This window comes from Pelobates fuscus, chromosome 6, assembly GCF_036172605.1.
Source record: "Pelobates fuscus isolate aPelFus1 chromosome 6, aPelFus1.pri, whole genome shotgun sequence".
In the NCBI taxonomy this organism is placed as follows: domain Eukaryota; kingdom Metazoa; phylum Chordata; class Amphibia; order Anura; family Pelobatidae; genus Pelobates; species Pelobates fuscus.
This window is the reverse complement of record NC_086322.1, coordinates 303,656,707-303,677,323: the sequence shown is the minus strand read 5'-3', so window position 1 is coordinate 303,677,323 and position 20,617 is coordinate 303,656,707. Positions and strand designations below refer to the sequence as shown.

Genomic DNA, 20,617 nt, shown 5'->3' with positions numbered 1-20,617 from the left:
GTATGTAATGTGTGTAAAATGGGGGGAGAGGGGGGCATTGTTACATTTAATCTTTTTTTATATATATATTAGCATTCCCAGGGGGGTCCACAGCAGTCCTGGGGGGCCCAGCACAGTCTTACTTACCTTCCCAGCAGCTCCCCTGTCTAACTCTTGCGGCCTGGGTGCCGCGCGGAGCGTTGCTTTGGTAACCCGTGGTGTGTGTGTGTGTAGTGAATGCAGTGTGTGTATAGTGAATGCAGTGTGTGTATAGTGAATGCAGTGTGTGTATAGTGAATGCAGTGTGTGTATAGTGAATGCAGTGTTTGTGTAGTGTGTGTATAGTGAATGCAGTTTGTTTGTGTAGTGTGTGTATAGTGAATGCAGTGTGTTTGTGTAGTGTGTGTATAGTGAATGCAGACTGTGTGTTTGTGTAGTTTGTGTGTATAGTGAATGCAGTGTGTGTGTGTGTGTGTGTGTATAGTGAATGCAGTGTGTGTGTGTGTGTGTGTATAGTGAATGCAGTGTGTGTGTGTGTGTGTATAGTGAATGCAGTGTGTGTGTGTGTGTATAGTGAATGCAGTGTGTGTGTGTGTGTGTATAGTGAATGCAGACTGTGTGTGTGTGTATAGTGAATGCAGACTGTGTGTTTGTGTAGTTTGTGTGTATAGTGAATGCAGTGTGTGTGTGTGTGTGTGTATAGTGAATGCAGTGTGTGTGTGTATAATGAATACTGAATACACACACTCTGCATTCATTATATCCAAACGTACATAAACCTCAAAACTGTAAAGGAGAGTGGGGAATTCATTGCAGCGGTATTGCCTTCGAGTGGCTTCATGTTATTTACAGCCAAAGACCACTAGGAGTCCAATTCTAGTCAGTAAGCAGAATAAAACGGAATCTGATTATTCACTAAATTGTAGGGGATGCACCGAAATTTTCGTCCGAAAATGGGTCACAATTCTAATTAATTTATTTTTTTACAATCTTTTATTTTTTTTATTTTTGAAGTGCATAGTTTAACAGACATGCTTGCATTAAAGGAGCACTATAGTGCAAGGAAAACAAACTCTGTTTCCTGGCACTATAGGGTCATTAAGCCCCCCCCCACCATCAGGGGCCCCCTCCCGCTGGGGCACTATAGGGTCATTAAGTCCCCCCCCACCATCAGGTCACCCCTCCCGCTGGGCTGAATGGGTTAAAACCCCTTCAGCCACTTATCTTTCTCCAGTGCCGGACTCCCTCTGTGCTGGGGAACTCTCCACCCCCTGCCGACGTCGGATCTGAATGCGCATGCGTGGGGAGGAGGGGGGAAGAACACTATGGGACAGGGGAGGTGGGGGGAAAGAACACTAGAGGGGGGAGAGAGGAACATTGAGTGAGGGGGGACCACTAAAAGAGAAGCGAGAAGTTTTTCATATTAGATTAATTAAAAAGTCTAATATTAATACAATTATGGGAAAGTCATTTTCGGCCAAGGGCATCCTGAAGTTTCGGTTTCAGCCCAGAATTTTCATTTCAGTGCATCCCTACTAAATTGTGAATTTTCTAAATACTGCTGTACGTGTTCTAAATGGACTTTATTCCTGCGTTCTTGGGGTGCCGGCTGCAAAATCAGTCATTAATTGTGACAAATGTCTTCAATCTGTGAATTCCTGTGATCTGATCTGAACAGGACGCTATTTACTGATATTTGATTGGGTTTGTTCACTAAACTGCTTTATTGAAAGTCAGATTGTAAAGATTAGTCTAAAATGGCCAATGGCTATATCTAGATGGAGATTTTTTTCAAAATCGACTATTTTGGCCTTCGTGTTGCAGGTTGCCATTCCGTTCACTACAATTAATGTTTTAGTGAATCTTTAATTTTTTCCCCCTTTCATATTTGTTTTTTAGAATTGCTTCATGATTTTGGCTTTCCTTTGCTCGTGTGCCATCTGTGTTGCTTGGTTAGTAATACGTAAATGAATTATTACAAACAATCAACAGATGAATGCCTGTTTATTTATTTTTCTGCACAACCAGTTGGATTTTCTATGCTCCGAAATCCTACCCTAAGGCATGGTAACTTCTGGAGAGTCGTTTTCTCTTCTCCATAATGACTATTGGCTTATCGTGACAAACTGGAATATACACACGCCCTTGTTATGACATGTTTAAAGAAACACTCCAAGGAATAAATAGAAATATGCTAGTAAATGTACCCACAACGGAAACGTGCATGCATTTAAAGGGACACTATAAGCATCTAGACCACTTCAGCTCATTGATGTGGTCTGGGTGCACTGTCCCTATTGCACTTAGTGCTACAATGTAAAACACTGCGCTAAGACAGCCTCTAGTGGCTTAAATAAGCAGGAAGTAAAAGGACCAATATTCTGATTGACAGCCAGGAGGGTGTAACAAAGTTTATTTATAAAAGTGTAAATTTCTGTTGAAATATACATTTTGTGTAAAATGAGAAAAAAAATTTAAAATGGACACTCTTCACACATATAAAGCATTTCAGTAAGATAAAGCGCTCTAGGTGTTTGGAGTGTCCCGTTAAGCATTTTATATAGTTGCCAACTCTCAAACACTTAGGGGATGGCCTTGATGACTCCTGCAATATTTTACCACATGCTGTGCTGAGATAAGTTTACTTGTTATTTGACCGAAGACTGTGATCATGTCAGTTTTTTTTAGGTGAGTGTAGCGATGGCATTGTTATAAACTAAAATTGGCCAATGTCTTATTTTGGGGCATTATAACAGTTTGTTGAAATTACCCCACAAAGGCCTATTATTTGTGAAATTATACATTCCATGGCATCTCCTGTGGTGTATAGTGCTGATGTTTTTTTTTTTTCAAAAGCGCTGGATAAAAGTAAGCTGCTGAAGGGGCACCCTCAGTGCATTATAGTGTCAGGAAAACCGCTTTGTGATCCTTTAAGGCCCTCAAAGGGGCTACCTCTCTCCACACTGGGTCAGGATGGATACTCAGCAGGCACAGGAACTTAAGGAGTCAGGGATCCGGTAAGAAATGATATCTTTAATTAGGCATGCTTATTTCATTGCTGTTTATTTATATCATATCTCTGAAGAAGTCCAATCTACTGGACGAAACGCGTTCGATATATTTTATGCTCCTGTTTATTATATTTGTAACCAATTGTTTTATTTAAGGCATTTTTGCCTAATTAAAGATATCATTTCTTACCTGATCCCTGACTCCGTAAGTTCCTGTGCCTTCTGAGTATCCATCTGACCCAGTGTGGAGAGAGGACTTCTGAATTTACATCTTGTGAGCGCTACCAGTAACTGCCGTGCTATACACTTGTATACTGTACTTTACTATGTATTATTTATCTTTTATGTTATAGAGTACAGCTGGATCCCTATTTTCTGCATATGTCTATTGAAATTATTTTGTCTTTTTGGACAATTCGTTTGTCATCTGGAAGAAGAAGATTCTGCTTCTGTTGTACAAAAAAAACCCCTTTTTTATTATTATTTCTAGGCCCCTGATGGCTATATACATGTTGCTGTTTCCCCTGTCCTCTGCACATACAAACACTCCTTTTGCCCATATATCATATGTTGTCAGTTTTGCAGAACACCCCCTCCCCCCCTCCCCCCCCCCCCCCCCCCAGATGCACACAGACACACGGATACAGATATAAACACTAAACCACATGCAGTTGCACAGACACACGGATACAGATATAAACACTGAACCACATGCAGTTGCACAGACACACGGATACAGATATAAACACTAAACCACATGCAGTTGCACAGACAAACGGATACAGATATAAACACTAAACCACATGCAGTTGCACAGACAAACGGATACAGATATAAACACTGAACCACATGCAGTTGCACAGACACACGGATACAGATATAAACACTGAACCACATGCAGTTGCACAGACACACGGATACAGACACAGATACACACACTGAGATGCATACAGATATAAACACTGAACCACATTCAGTTGCACAGAGACATTGACCTACTGCCACAGATACAGCTGTACAGACACACAGAAACATTGCTACATATGCAGATCCACACACTGACCCAAAACACACATATAGGTAAAAAAAAAAAAATTGTTGGCTTTTGCTGGCTGGGGCTGTTGAGAATTGTTCTTCTACGGGTCTGACCCCCTGCTGTGAGTTGTGGCTCCCCACTCCATTGCAGTGGTATCTGTGCTAGCTGGGAGGAAGTGCCCGGCTCTCTCTCGCTATCTCCCAGCTCTCTCTGCAGGCTAGAAGGGTTGTGCTGTTAAATGCAGTGCAGGACCTGGCTCCCTCGTGACACATGTCTATCGGGCGTTCCCAAGTGCGTGGACCACCCAATTGACCCTCATACAACTGGTTGGGGACCGCTAGTCTAGAGGGAGGAGTATTACTGGGATAATTATACTGTTTTCAAACTCACACTCTGCCATTTTATGCTAGTGTTCTCGCTATGAAGGATTGTAAAAATGAGATCTGCACATTTACTTCCATTAAACCCATAATTTAACACGGATCCGTCATTTGGCCACTATGCTGGTTTTCACAGGTTTTGTGTATATTGGCCTTTTATCTGGTGTCCTCCTGTCCTGAGGCCTAGAGAGACACACTAGTGCCATATACAGTCCCGCAATCCCTGTGCCCAATTTAAGACCCTGCTAGCCATGTCCCCCAGGCTGGGTTTATAGGGTGCTGCCTAATGACACATAGACCTGTCATGTATTGCAAGCAAATGTTTCACTCCACATTAAAATATGTAATTTTACATATTCCGTCCCCGTGTGAACTTTTATTACCATGCGATGATTGGAATTGGGAGCACATGCCTCACATGACGATCCACCAATAACCTGGTACACGCAGCATATACCAGGGCTCCCCATTAGCTCACAATTCTGCTATGGTAATGGCCTTTATACAGTAACCGTACTCTGTGTGTGGCTATCGAGGTGGCAGCAATCTACGCTGAACATCTGCTGTCACTTTGGGTTAACGTGTCTGCTTAGCACATTCAGGACCGTCAAAGCTCCAAACTAAGAGCCTTTTAAATCTTGCGATGATTGGAGGCATTGGCAGTGGGTGAACGCCACAGACAGAAAAAAGGGAGGAACATTTCATAGATGTATCAAACAATTATGAAATTATAGAATCCGTCTTGTCTGTGCCACCATTGTGAAAGGTAATAAGGATGGTAAAAACCTATTGTATTAATTGCTCACTTCCGGTGGTGACAGTCAAAACCACATGATTTTAACAGTTGGTGAGGGGGGAGTGTAGGGGGAAAAACAATAGCTGCAGTAAGTTTAGTATCACTTAAAGTCACCGTTGTTTACTACAAATAATGTATTGAGCAGGCCTGTGGCTTCCTTACATAGTGTGCTTCAACGGCTGTCAAATTCTTCTTGTTTCACAATACAAATAATGTGACTCTATGTTACCTCTCTGTCACAAGGTCTCATAGTTCTCCAGAAGTCAGCAAAACAATCCAAAATAATAAACAAAAAAAATACCGTCTTGTGGAGTGGAGTACAGGGGGTCTTGTTTTTGGCAGTTGCATGTAGACTCGTCGTGGCTCCCCCACAAACGGTCCATATTTTCTGTTACGCTCCTCCTTCCACACATCGGATATATTGACCAAGTGGGGAATTGTTTATAATTTTATTGTTTACTATGCATAGCTCAGACTCCCTGCTCACACTCGATACTCAATGTGTAAGTGCTAGGACTGTAGGTTAGTGGCTGAGCAGTGACTGCGTCCACTATTGGCCTATATTGTGCTGCTTTTATTTTTCCCTAACATTAATGCTTGATGGAGCGGAGTTAGACCACACTGAGCACGTTGTTAATCTTTGTTTTTTCCTCCTTTCAGGAAAGCGGTTACAGGAATGGATGTCTGTTGTTCTGTGCTTCGTCTTGCTGTCCTACAACTTCTGCAGCCTCGTTCGCTATTTCACCCTGGATCACATAACCAGCATTGTTTTTAGTATCTGTAAGTTGAACTCTTCCCATATTATTGTATTTATATTTTTAAAACCATTTTTAGTTTAATTGTAACCTGACCACTTTATTCACATTTAAATTTAGTGTTGTAAAAAAATGTGACTGTTGAATCCAACACAGTATTTTGCCAGGGTTCCACCTTGAAGGCAGCAGAGTTATCGTATTGTTTAAAAAAACTTTTATTGAGTTGGGTAAAAAAACAAAACACAAATTGAAATACTGAAGCCGGATCCTGTAATTTTTTTTTAGTGTCCATGGTGATATATTTTGATGCTCACATATAGCATACAGTTATCTGCACTGTGATATATACGGTGCTCTCTGTCTTGGAGTGCAGTGCTGGGGTCTTGTGCTCCTCTGTGTAAAGGCAGCCACGTGGAGGGTCCAGCAGGTGTAGCGGGACTCCATGTGTAGGCCGGTAGAGAAAGCAGTGATTGAGTAACCCCAGCACAGTTGGTTGTGGAGATCCAGCTCTGCTGGTGCCTTTTAGGAATTTGGTAATAAACGGTAAGGGCTACTCTTGAGAGGTCTAATCTATGCTGCTATATTATAGGCTGAACCCAGTTTTATACAGGTGTTGGACACGTTTCTTAGAACAAAGGAAAACCGTATTTACTTACATTAGAGTGATTGTTATGCAGAGGGGCACTTGCTTAAGTTATGTTCCTTTTGGCTTGCAGGGGTCGCATCAAGGCTATAGCTAACTTGCTTATCCGCAGACCACAAGATACCGTTGTATAAACCCCATGACGTGCTTGTCCTGATCACTTTCCAGCATATTACAGGCATTGCAATATACAGAAGTATACACACTACCTGATCTCACCAGTCCAATTACCGCATGGGTCTCGGTACTTTCATGCAAGCCAAGCCACCCTTGCTGGTGTGACCATGATAGTCCTGGAAAGTTTTGATCATACCTCTCTGTCCCAGATTGCTGGGAGTACATATCTCCGTGAAACGAGAGGGCTTGGCTAGTGGTTAAGGTCACTTACTGTAAAGTAGTGTGTTTCAACCTTTATGCAATGGCACTTCAATGTGTGCCACAAACACAGTGACTTCAGGGCTGTAAAATCCTGAATGTAGTGTTATAAAGGGATACTCTAGGCACCAGAATTACTGCATCTTAATACACTGACGCTGCAGGATCTGCAATCCAAGCACTGTCTTTATGTTTATGTTGCAGTCGAAGGTCAACTCTAGAGGCTGTCAATGTACAGTCAGTCATGCACTCCACACGTCGTGGACTAAATTTTTCTTGATGTTTTGCCAGCAATATATAAGCTGTAGTCCACATCACCTGGAGTGCTGAAGGTTACCTACACCTGCACTAGAGGGAAATCCTCGCTGAAGGTTACCTACACCTGCACTAGAGGGAAATCCTCGCTGTAGTTCTGCAAAGATTGCAAAATCAAAGTTTGCTGTCTCCATGCAGAGTATGGAGATGCTAAACACTGCAATAGAGATGCACTGAGTCAATGCATCCCTATTATGAGATGCTGATTGGTACAGCAATTTCTATGCTTGCGCACTAGCCTCCTCATGCTTTCCTATGGGTGGGCAGGGTTCATCAATATTGATGACTTTAACCAGCAACGCTGGGGTGACTGTTGTGAGACTGGTGTGCCAGGGAAAAAGGGCAAGTAAATCTATTTAACCTTCTTAATTAAGGCAAGCCTAATAATCTAAATTGTTCGTATTCTACTCCACAGCACCTACCTTGCATAGACTTCTCATTGAGCTGCCTTACGAAGTCTGTGATTGGACAGCCACAGAAAGTCTGGGCGGAGTTAGAAGGGGAGGGCTGCAAAGGCAGCAGACGAGATCTTTTTCAGATATAACCTCAGTGGAAAAATGCATAATTAAATGTATGAAGGTTTTCATTCGGGGTATATCTACTAAACTATAATTTGTTTTATATTTGATCCTTTTAAAGTGTCTGCTTTAAAACTTACATTTTCATATGACCATTAAAACAGCCAGTTTGGTTTGTAGAATCTTCTGGTAAGGCTTCAGATAGATGCAACGTTTATAAGTTACTGATGAAAGTTGAAGTGTAACTAGGTCTGCAAAAGAGAAAAACTCTCTGTTCTAGATAACAGCAGAAAAATAAGCTCTGTTAAGGAAACTTACGTAAATAAATATAGCCCTGGTTGCCGTGGTAATACAACAAATAGTCTGTCATTGTAGAGTTTTTATTTGGCTTTGTAGAATTGTTAATGTAGGAGGAGGCATGTTTCCTGGTGTCTTATTTCCTATAGCCTGCACAACGCATCCGTGGCAGGTTCTCTAAGGCCCAATACATGGTTTACGTTTATTTTGAAAAGTAGGGTTTTGCAACATGAAAAATGCAAGCTGTGTAACTATTAGCAATGCAGATAACGTGCAGAGCAGCAGAATGCAAGGAAGTTATTGCTAAATGCAAAGTTGATATAAGTGAAAGCTGAACTGATGCATGGAGTTTGCTAAAAATGTGCGTGGAATCGACACAGTGACATCTCGTTACACAATGTCTTGTTCTTGTAGCTTCAGGAATGTTGGACCTACAGGTCTGGAAGTGTTAGAGATAATAGATACATTGACAGTCCCAAAACGACCTACATTTTGTGGTGTTTTCTTGTCTGTTTTTAAGATTGCATAATGTGGTTCATGCTGACTGCTGGAATAGCAAGTGTTGAAAGCACATGAGCCAGGGATTTTTTTTTTACCGTGACTGTGCAGTGAGTATCATCATGGGGTGTGTATCTCTGAAATTCCAAGATGCCTGTTGTCATTGAAACTTGAGTCGGCTCCCTGGAGCCTGCATGCCGGGAGCAGCCTCGCGCTGGATGTTCTCTGCTGTCAGTGGTGTCCATTTCAATATCCCCTGTTTGCATATAGTACATTATCTAGCAATATAATTCCATTACTAAATCCTTATAAAGCAAGCCTGAGTGCGTTATGTCCCCGTTAAACTGGAAATCGAGATTCAACTTGTATCATGTGGGATGCCGTAATGACAACATATTACTTTAACCCATTATGGCTTTCCATTCTTACACAAATTTACACATTTAACTCTGATCTCATTCCAACATTCAGGGTCCTTTTAAAATGAATGCTCCTAGCACCATAACTACCCCTCCTGCCTGCACACTCTGTCCACATGTCCCCACAATTATTATAATCCCCACATATTGCCCCATGCTGTGTGGGTTTTGTTGGGTTTTATTTTGTTTTTGATCAGACTGTGAAGACCAGGATTGGCAGAGGGGCTGCAGCCATTTCCTGGTCTGGGTAAAGTGCAGAATATGCATAAAATACAATCTGTACTACGTGTGATTGATGTATATACAAAAAGCTGTACGCATTTTCTTGTATATATGTAGCAGTTCTGGGCAATTTAAACCCACTGAAAATAACTTGAACTGCCCCACCCGGGACTCGACACTCCTCCGATAGATCTAAGTCTCAGGCCGCCGCAAGATCATCTGTAGCAATAGGAAGCTGTGTCTGATTCCAGAAATCACCCCCGGCTTTATCTACTGAGTAGGTGTTGATGCGTGATAATGTGCAGGTTCGCTGTAGTTAATGATTACCTGTGAGTGTTCCTGTGCAGGACTCGAACAAAGTGCTCCTCTCTTACAGGTGTCTGGTTAGAAAGACGTAAATGATTGTTCTAGAGAGGCATGCAGACTAACCGCAAACCTGCGCAGAATGTTCTCTGACCGACTCTTAGCGTTTTATACTCCGTGAGACAAGGGAAAAATTATTTAACTTCAAAAGTGTATTTTTCTCTTCCTGAATCTGCTTTATCCTGATTTCTAAAATGCTTCAGTAAGTGAGTGTATATATTTAGAATAGTGTAACCCTATTACAATTTAGCATTTAAACAATATATAATGGTGCATGTGGTTATAGGGATTCATTCAAATTGCTGCCAGGTTTATACATAAGATGTTTAATGTGCAGCAATATATAGCGAATGACCTGTCTATTTAAAGGGGCACTCGTAACCTATATGGCGGCATTTTATGTAACTGTTTGCGCTATCACTGTCTGAAAGGGGTAACAGATTACCTTCAGACATTGTCCCGTCTCCCTTAAAAGTATTGCAAGTAATGTATTTATTGAAAAATAAATCTAATTAAAAAAAGAAACAGAAAACGGCAGACCCCCCCCTCACCTGCAAGAAACGTCATCGATTAGACTGCGCTCATTGCTGTCTATAGATTATAAACTGATCCCTAAACCTCTGTCCAGTAGGGGTTTATGGGAGCAGTAGTTTATCCTCCCCAGATGCAGGTCAGCCCCTCCTATAGAAATAATGGAACTGCTCAATCAGCGGCTCTATAACCTTCTCAATGATGCAGGTTGTTGTGGTGCTAAAACTGACCCTTTTAATGCTGAGGATTCTTCGCTATAAATCTAGTTACCCGCCCTAGAAGTGTCTGCTCAGGCTGTATGTGGTCCGGAGCGCCCCATAATGTCATCCCACTTTTCAGTGGCCAGGTAAGTGCATCCTAATGCTCTGTAAATCTTGAACACCGTCATGTTAACCAAGACTCAGATTGGTGTGTAGGATAGCGTTTCCAATATCTGATTACAAACTGTTAGAAAACCCTAATGAAATCTTTATCGCTTTGCAGTAATTAATCCGTCTGAACGGATTGAGAATGTCATCACAGATCCAGTCTGCCCTCCGCAACTCCCAGAGCCCTTGGCCAGCTTCTCTGGCCAGCTAATATTTGTGGCAAATTCTGACGTTTCGAACTTTTCATTATGCGTCTGAATCAAGGAGACTAAATGAACTTGCTGCTGAAGCCAGTCCCGAGGTGTAATCCGTTTAACATATTCCCCCGGTGCGCAGATTAACATCAGAGAAATTGTTTGATATAGTAGGATTAAGGCTCTCCAGCCCATTGATAGCGCAGGTGCATGTAAATAAGAGTGTATCCATAGTTCTTATATTAAAGGGACACTCTATGTGAACAAGTGCACACAATGTGTAATATTGTATATATATTCTGCCGGAATACTGCGCTTCCTGAAAACTGCACCATTACAGAGGGAAGTCACACGCATTTTTGTTTGTTCTCCTCTGTAATCCTTGGAGTGTTTACGGAGTCGATTTTGTGGCAGACGTGACTAAATACATGAACTACCATTTTGGGATCCTGATTACTAGTGCGCTGGAACTCAGCATGCATGCTTGCAAGATTCGCATTTGAGGACTCGACACAGAAAAACATTAATGGTCATATCTGCAAAGCATTCGATGCGCAATTATCTTTGGAATCTTCTGAAACCTAATTTGCATCCAATGCCTGACTATGCCACTTCAGACCCAGCATGTCCAAATTATACAAATTCAGTAACAAAACGGTGTGCCTGCTGGATATTCTAAATCTGCCCTAACCTAAACCAGGACAGTCACATATACAATAAAATCCCAGTACTCTTCCACTACAAGCACCCAGAAAGACAACTAGACCCCGCAAACGCCGTCGAGCCCAAGGGTGGGAAGCGGCGCCATACTGCATAGGCGAACATAATGACCCCCGCACTCGAGAGAACCAGACAGCTAAGCCGGCCTCCCACACAAGTCACTCACTAGCTCCAAGAGCCGACGTCCAGCGAGGCTCACATCATTCCCTTCACAGCACAGCTGCACCCGGAGAGCTGACTCACCGCCCAACGCACTCCTAAGAGACCCAGGGACGCCAGGCTTGCGCACACCGGGGAGACCGCGCCAAATGCACCGACCAACGCAGGGGGCACACACTCAGGCCCAACACTGGCACACATTCAGCCCCAACACGGCATTGGCTGATCCAACAGGGACTTGGACTCAATACCAGGCATAGTACTCGCTGTAACCCAGCCTCATATGCCCCAAATGAACTCCCACAAACCTCTGTTAACAACGTTATTTCTGTGTTTCAATTACTGTTTACTTTTATGTTACTGGAGGCTTGCCCAACACTTAAATGCAGCCATGTGTGAATCCTGTTGATAACCCAATATTGCGAAGGACACTTCTGCCGGCACTGCTATCAGTTCACAGGTTAACTCTTGGGGGTTATAAATAGTTTAAACGTCTTAGTTTTTTTTCATACACCCCAAACAGGCTCAGCGGACTATCCCAGCATGTAGCTTTAACGGTTAAAACAATTATATCACTTTACCAACTGAAGCAGCTGGTTTAAGCTTTGTACCTGCCAGCTAGTTAAACCAGCACAGCCAGTAACACTAGCATAATGTGCATTATACTAATGGGACCTTGTGACCTCTACCTAGCTCGACATAACTACCTATTGAAAATGTGCAGAACCAACATATACGGTACATCTCATTCTCTTGTGTTCAAATTATTGTTTAATTATATGTTACCGGATGCTTGACTACTCTACCTTATGTTTCTACTAGGAACTATTCGAAATGCCATACTATGTCCAGCATTGTTTATGATTATTAAGCTTGTGAAAGCTGCCGTGGCTAGACAAGCATGTACTGTTAACCTACGCACAACAAAAATAAAGAATTAAAAAAAAAAAAAAAAATCCCAGTACTTCTTTTTAATTATTTTTAAATTATTATTTTTTATTTGTCTCATTCCACTTATGAAAAAGATACACGCACTAGCACAATGCCTACAGCAGCATCAAATCATTAGGCATTTACTAGAAGGAGTGAGGAATTTTATTATAAAAGATATATTGCCAAGCCTAGGAGTGCACACAGAATGGGTGATACGGTGTCATTATAGAAATACCGTAACCAAAGTGGCTGATTGGTAAGTCTAGCTTACACATGACAAACGGCAATCGAAAATCCTAAAAAGAGCATTTGGCGTAAATCCTAAACAACGACACGTATTGCTCGGCAATAATGGGAACTGTAGCTTACAGAGCCAGTCCTTTATGGGAAAGAGGGGAAAATGTCAAAGTAAGGTGAGACATAGACAATGGAGGATTTATCCAGGTGACGAGAAATTGGAGAGCAAGCGGTAGGGAATCTGTGAGATGCCCAGAGACTGTAGCAATGTGAGAGCCAAGGAGACTTGGTGTTCTTGGAGAATCTTTGTAAATGGTCGGAAAGATGCCTCCACATTACGGTGTCGGGACAAGTCCCTAAAAAAACAAAAAAAAACAGAGCTGTGCTCCCTTGCGTACCTCTCTCTTTTCAGGCCTTCATGTTTTCTGTTGGCAGACGTGTGATGTTGGAGAAATCGCTGCTAACCGGAGACACTGTGTGTGAAGTGTTTAATGATTCTGATCTCGCCAGCATCCTTTTACTTAGTGCTTCAGAGCCTTTGGATCTTTCTCTCTTGGCAGGAAACGCTGTGACACACGGGACATTCCTGTGTACGCAGCGCTGTTTGTTTACGGAGCGCTTAGCAAGCTGTTTACATCACTCGTCTTCTGGGTCTTCCTAATGGTCTCTCCTGGGCTTATTCTGTTTTAATGGCGGAGCACAGCTTGCAGCAATTCTTACCAGTCAGTCGTTTTTCCCAATGTGAGGGGGGAGAGCGTTTTCTCTGGAGATGTCCGACTGTGTTGCTGTGCTTTCTAAGGCACATTCCAATCCTTTACCTTGCATTACCGCAGGTTCTTTGGCTTCCAAACCCTAGGCGGTGGCGACGTTGTGAAATGTGTGGTTACGGATTTGATACTTAATAAGTCTCTTCCTCTTTGAATTGGCTCACACTTTGTGGTTTGAGATCTAGTTACTGAGAGGCCGATGTGATCATACATTTATTGTAAGACATTCGGTAAATAAGAAGCCAAGATTTATTAATATCCAAGTCTGGGCAGCAGGAAAGTGAGATATCAAAAGTGTAAAACCAATTGTAAGTGTTTGGGAGCATCTTCCTGTCAATACATGAAAACAATATGTGGTAATGTCAATTTGTTATTTGATTTAAAGGTAAACGGAGCCATTAATGGACCCATTAAGCCTTAGAATTAAGGACGTTATTTACAGACAGACCTCCTTTTGATGCCCAGTCCATGTAGGCTGGTGAAACCTCATTGGATTTTTATATCCATAACTTAATGGACATTTCTGCTGTAAGATGTTCAGATTAAATATGCTTGCCAAAACATTAAATTCAAAATAAACAAAATGGTACTTTCATTTCAAGTCTCTGTATTTGCAGCAAATCCTACGGCTGTGCATCTTCTTTAAAGAGTCCTCAACAAAACATGTAAACTAAAGGAGTTGGGGAGGGGGGGAGGGGGAAGAATTTAAAATAAATGTATTGCTGCCCTTGCACAGAATACTGCAGCAGTCCTTGGTATGTTTATCTGATATAAAGTGCATTTTGGGCACATCCAAGGTTTCTGGGAGTTGTAATTTAAATTTGGCTTTGCTTAGTAGTAAATGAACATTTTACACAATGTAGTGTGTGGGCTCCTGGGTGTCCCTTTAATTGTGCATCTTGCAGCAGCACTAAGCAAACCACACACATCGTATGCACTTAAACTATCGCTGATCCATAGCAATGTGTGCATCTCATTCGAACAAATCATACACCGCTCTGCGGCTGATTGACAGATGGAGCATGCTGGGAAATGATAGCTGCCGTGGATATATGCTCCTAATATTACTCTGCACCACCGACTGTCACTGGTGGCGGCCCCGATTTCTCAATCTTCCCTTTTTAGTGAACACACAGCTTTGTTTATTTATTCCCTTCTCTATCTCTCTTCCAATTCAGCTGATAAAATAGCCAATATACTGATAATAATAGTGTGTAAACAGTGGCAGATAAAGGCCAACAACCTGTGAGTCTGGAGAGGGGCAATAAATGACAAGTAAGTCTCCTTATCATGGAGCTACTGCGGGAAATTGATTATTTATAATTCGCTTTGAGTCATAAATTCTGAAAATAAACTTTCCCTTTTAAATGACACGAGGACAAAACAATAATACGTACCTGCTAATGGAATAGTTTGCCTTATATTTTTATGTGAATATTTTAATCTAGTAGATAAGTCGTTTATTATGCATGAATTGTGCTATTGTACAGCGATGCGGAATATTGCTGTCGCTATATAAATAATATAAATTTACGTGGCAGCTGATCGCAATGCCCATCAAAAGATTAGAAAAATAAAGAGCACACAAGCCTTCTCCTTTAATCCTGCAGTTTAATGTAACGTTTACTATTGCACCATCTCCTAGCCCCCTGTTATAAGACGTTGTGTTTATGTGACAAGCCTGCAGCCCTGGCATTGCTCCACCCCTTCCACTAGCCATATGTTGGCTCCGCCCAGTGCGGCTGCCTTTGGTAATATATATTTTCTTACCGTAATGTTTCTAGAATTTGTGGGAATTGTGAAACCACTATTTATTTGTATAATTATTTATTGATGAGAGCTAAAAGAGCTTGCTTTCTGTGTATTTCTTTTTTCTCGCATGTCCGTTTATATATTTATATCATTTTAATCTATTTTTTTATCTATTTTTCTTAGTTGCGGGAATCATCACAGCTGACTTTGCCTCGGGGTTGGTCCACTGGGGAGCCGACACGTGGGGATCCGTGGAGCTTCCAATTGTTGGTAAAGTAAGTGATCTTACTAAATATTATTGTTTTAAGTCCCAGCTACAAAAATACAGGTCGGTTTGCTCAATTGGCTCCAAAGAAATTATACAAAATTGGGTTCATTGTATGGTGGAAGGAGTCTGCGATACTATAACTAAACCCTCATTGTTTTTTCAGATATGCCATTTATTTATTTAAATTGTTTTCAATTGTATATAATTATCACAAACTGTAACCTACACAGGGCACCTAATGTGTAAAAGAAAGATTTTGACACTAAAGCGCATATTAATAAAAATTTTTATTTTTGGTTGTTTTTTTTAATCTTTTTATATTTATGTGCATTTTTCTTTGTTCTATTCCAGGCATTTATCAGGCCTTTTCGGGAACATCATATTGACCCCACAGCAATTACAAGACATGATTTTATTGAAACGAATGGAGATAACTGCATGGTAACGATCATTCCTTTAGCTAGCATGGCGTACAAGTTTCTGTTCCTAACTCCAGGTGAGTGATGCACAAACAGCCAATTATCGCGTAGAACTGAATTGCTTTGCTTTTTGATCATTGTTGGATTGATTGGAAACACCATTGTTCCTCTTGGTCTCTGAAATATATTTACTTTTATTTCCACTCTGTGTACATATTTTTAATGGGTATTGTTCATTCTGCAAAGACCATGTGGTATCCATCATTTAGACCAACTAGATCATGACAAGGAAGGAAGTAGAAAGGAGAAAAGAGGACAGCTGGAGATACTGCGAGAATGTAATAATCCATACCGGGCCTCTTGTTAACTATGAGCAGAAAAGTTGGTTTTGTCATTTTATCTGAGATTTCTGAAGGTTCGTGTAGCTTTCATTGTACCGTTCGTTCTTTGGTTTGTGTTTGACATGTCGTTACTCTCTCCCCACGTCCCGACCTTCTAGATGTAATTTACAAATCGTACCCGACAGAATGTTTCATCTTCGCCCTCGCCATGTTTGTGACGCTTACAAACCAGATTCACAAGTGGTCTCACACCTATTTTGGTCTTCCTTGCTGGGTGGTCTTCCTTCAAGATTGGCATATTATCTTGCCACGTAAACACCACCGCATCCACCACGTGTCCCCACACGAGACCTACTTCTGTATCACTACAGGTACGTTTCTATTTTGTTTTGCGGAGTAATCACAATGCTGATTGGGTTATTTCTGCAGATCAGAGTTTGACATTTGGCTTTGGGTGCGCACTATTCCAATCGCCACAAATGCCTTAATGGGTGATGGTTGTCTTAATGATCCCATTTGTGCTAATGAAATATCTATCTGCAGTAATTGTTAAAATGTGCACACACGGGTTTAATAAAGGAACGAACAAGAAATGAAGCTCTGCTTGCTGATATCACATGATTGTAGTTGGTTCAAAACAAAATTGCTGCTGCTTTCTATTTAAAGAAACACGACATTTAACAGCTTTGGCCTAAATTAGCCATAACTTTATTTATTAAAAAACAAAGAAAAACAAGTTACCTGCGCTCTCCTTAATCCCTGTGTATTTTTAAACAAATGGAGGTTTTTTAGTTACCTCCAATGGCCATGAGAGGATAAGCTCACTTGTTTTTCTTTGGTTTTTACTATATATTGGGGCTGATGTGTACTGTAGTCTTTGCTGCTGCCCAGAAGTGATGGGAGTGAACGCAGGACTTATCTTTCCGCATAACTTTATTAATTGCTCACAAAATGTTAAATCATTTTTACCCGGAGGGGGGGAGGTTTGCAGCATTCTACATTTTAACACTTTGTCCTCTTTCACCCCGCCTTTTCTAAAGTGCTTCAATTTTGCTTAATCTTTGCAATAATGGGTTTTCATATCATCACAACACACAACAAAGCTTTCTGGTACCTGTACTTCTAACCGCTTACCTGAGTGAAAAACTCACAACTGGCTTAAAACAGAAACTATACTCTGCCTATTAAACCCGGCTAAAAAGGGAATTATAAAGTTATTGAAGCATCCTGATTGGCCAATCACCTCTGTCTGGACAGCAAAACAATGTTCATTGTGAAATGTCTGACGAGACAAAAAAATGGCTTGATCTTTTTATTCTGAGATTTCCCTGCTCATAGTCCTAGAATAGCATCACCTTACAGTGAGCTAGAGGCTGAGTTTAGACTGAGGTTTTTGCCGGGCTTTTTGAAAGAGCACGTAGCAGTGCCCTAAAACTGCCCGACATTTCTAATCCAACTGCAGCATGCCATATGCCTACTGCTGTAAAATCCAAGTTCTCTCTGTTTTCATGGTTCAAATTAGAAAAACTATGGTCTCAAATGCCTGCAGTGGTTATGGTAGTTAATGCCTGATCCACTTTTTGTTGTTTGAATTGAGGATGGCCAGGTGCACTAAGGAGGGATAAAAGTCTGATGCTTAATCCTGGTGCAGTATCTTTTGTATTTATGAATTTGATGATTTGGTCCTAGAAGAGAGGACCCGTAAAATGCGTTGAACGTTGTGCGTTAAGTCTTTGATTTTAAATATATTGTCTTTCCATTTTTAAGGTTGGCTGAATTACCCACTGGAGAAGCTCGGCTTCTGGAGACGCCTAGAGGACCTCATCCATAGTGTGACTGGAGAGAAGCCACGATCAGATGACTTGAAATGGGCTCAAAAAGTGAAATGAACCGACACATCTCTGTCCCAACCTTGAACCAGTTTGCCAACTGTTTTAACTCAAAATAAATGAAACCTAAAGCCATTAGCCAAATGTCTAAAATGAAAATAACACAAAAAACAGACTGCTATGGAGTTACTGACTTTTGAAGCGCAAACTAACTGTGCTAACACCATAAACTGTTAAGCAACTACTCACACTCCATAAAATGCGCGGGGCGTAGCCGAGCAGTGAGAGTTCCCCTCGTTTCTGTGTGCCGGAGCTCTAACCGTTTAATTTGCGGATGTTCTATTTGACATTTCACCTTGCTGAGCCTCATGCCTCCATCCCATGAGCCAGATTAGATGACGATTGTACGCAAACTAACTTGCACTATGGAAATCCATCAGTGAAAATGATTTCGCATTTGTTGTATCAACATGAATCTGCTGCCCTTGATATAGCTGACATTTCATGCAAATATGAAGATTATGTGCAGAGTATTTTATTTAGAATTTTCTAATTATTTTTTTGGGTCATCTGGTATTTTAGAAGGGCTAATGGTGCATGTGTGGTTCAAAATCAATAAAATGATGGATCGGCGTTCAGATTGAGTGCACGGCACAAGTTTTAAAAAAGAAACGAAATACTTTTTTTTTTTTCATATATATATTTTCTCAAGACCGTAAAGGTAATGTCCTAAATTTCTGACAAGGTGGTCCTCGCCGCTTTTAATCTTGCGCTGATATTTTAGGAATATGTTTAAAATGTTCAGGTTGGGGAAATTCCCGTGTTTCATTCGTTTGGGGTATGGAAAGGTCATATTTCTCCGCCAACTTTTAACTCTTAAGTGCCAGTGTGGTGAGCCCTGATTCACCCTTGTCCACCCACAAGGTTTAGTTCTGGCACCGCACACCAGAGAAAGCTAGGAGTGTATAATCCACATTAACTGTTTTAGGAATAAAAAGGTCACAGAATTGTTTAACAAGCCAACACGCTGCTGAGATTGATTAAGCCATTGCTAATGTGTGTTCTCCCTGACTGGTGGAGTTGGTTGTCTGTAGGTTAGTAGGTGGTAGGAAAATTTCCCTTTTTGAAGTGCACAAAGTGAGTTTGTTGTTGTGTATAACGTTCTGTTGGTGTCGGGGAATAATCTTGACATTTGATTTTTGTTGGTGGCAGTTGACCGGTCAGTGTTTTACAGTCCAGATTAGAGCTGTTCGCTGACCACATCTATTAGGATGTGCCAGACAGTGGTGTTCGTGACTCCTTGAGTTTCCTCTTTTCACAAAGAGAAAACAACATTTTGGACATCTGTTGGAAAAAGGTTTTTTTAAATTTTTTTATTAAATAATCTAAATAAACAGTTGTCTTGGAACATTTTCCTATTCCACAGATGGACAGTTTATTCCCAATAATTCATGGCACTGAATACCCATTGATCAGACATGAGCCCACCGATAAATTACAGATCCAATTACTTTCGTGTTATGAGGCCAGCATACACGTTTGCATGTTACAATCGGTTTTGAGAATTGTTGAGCAGATTATCCGCCTAGGCTAGTTGGTTAATACACCAACTGTGGAATATCTTCAAAGCTTGAGTGCAAAGCCTCAACTCCCAGCAGGGTCCAGTCTGCCTGTCATTCTGCTGAGTACAACAAGACCGTGTACAGCTGAGTTGGATAATTCCTCCTATGCTTGATTTGCTAATTTAATGTTTTCCTTGTTATCAATATTAAATCCCAGTTTCTACCTAGTTTGTGAGGGAGAAGGCACTTGCACTGTCCAATTATTAGGTTATACGATCACAAGGCCATCTAAAGATTATTTTATCAAAATCCAGATGTTGTTTTGAGTCTCTCCAGCGGGATTGTTAGAATGTCCACAGTTTTATTCAGCTGGCAAATATAACCAGATACAATTATGCCAAATCAAGTCACTTAAATGAAATTGTTTAATATTTTAACCCCTCACATAAGTAACCTAATAGATCTATTTATGTATGTTTTGGCTCGCTCTTTTCTATCTATATATTGATTCATTTACTATGCACAGCTTTCACAGCTACCTTATCAATGCCAGCCTGGGAATTCCATGCAGATTTGCTTATTTTCCTTCACAATGCTCTGGAAAAAATAAAATTCGATCTGGGTCCATTTTTTAATGACTTTCAATGACGTCTGTCATTTTTCTTTCGAAGTCTGTGATTTGGTCAGCGAATAGCACTAATGGGAGAATTTGCCCAGTTTGGCTCCTAGCTCACTCACTGCGTGTTCTCTGATTAAATCATGGTTCCGACAACTACATTTTCTTGCTGAGAATTTCATGAATCTGAGCAAAATGTCCCCTCTGACGCTCTCTATGGTTCCTGGACCAATAGTGTTTTTTTGTTTGTTTTTTTAAAGATTACTGACCACAGAAGATTTAAACGTATCTTGTTTAATTCTTTAAGGTGTAAT

General features: G+C 41.0%; 1 protein-coding gene across 1 annotated transcript in view; it reads left to right on the top strand.

The window, feature by feature from the left end:
- The window catches only part of PEDS1 (plasmanylethanolamine desaturase 1), a 29,312-nt gene extending 9,000 nt beyond the window's left edge, over positions 1 to 20,312 (top strand). The window contains exons 2-6 of the mRNA XM_063459675.1: positions 5,863 to 5,982; positions 15,452 to 15,543; positions 15,888 to 16,032; positions 16,455 to 16,667; positions 18,064 to 20,312. Of these exons, the coding sequence (XP_063315745.1) occupies positions 5,863 to 5,982; positions 15,452 to 15,543; positions 15,888 to 16,032; positions 16,455 to 16,667; positions 18,064 to 18,185 (692 nt within the window). The 3' untranslated portion in view covers positions 18,186 to 20,312. The remainder of the gene's footprint in view (positions 1 to 5,862; positions 5,983 to 15,451; positions 15,544 to 15,887; positions 16,033 to 16,454; positions 16,668 to 18,063) is intronic.
- The last annotated feature ends 305 nt before the right edge of the window (positions 20,313 to 20,617 follow it).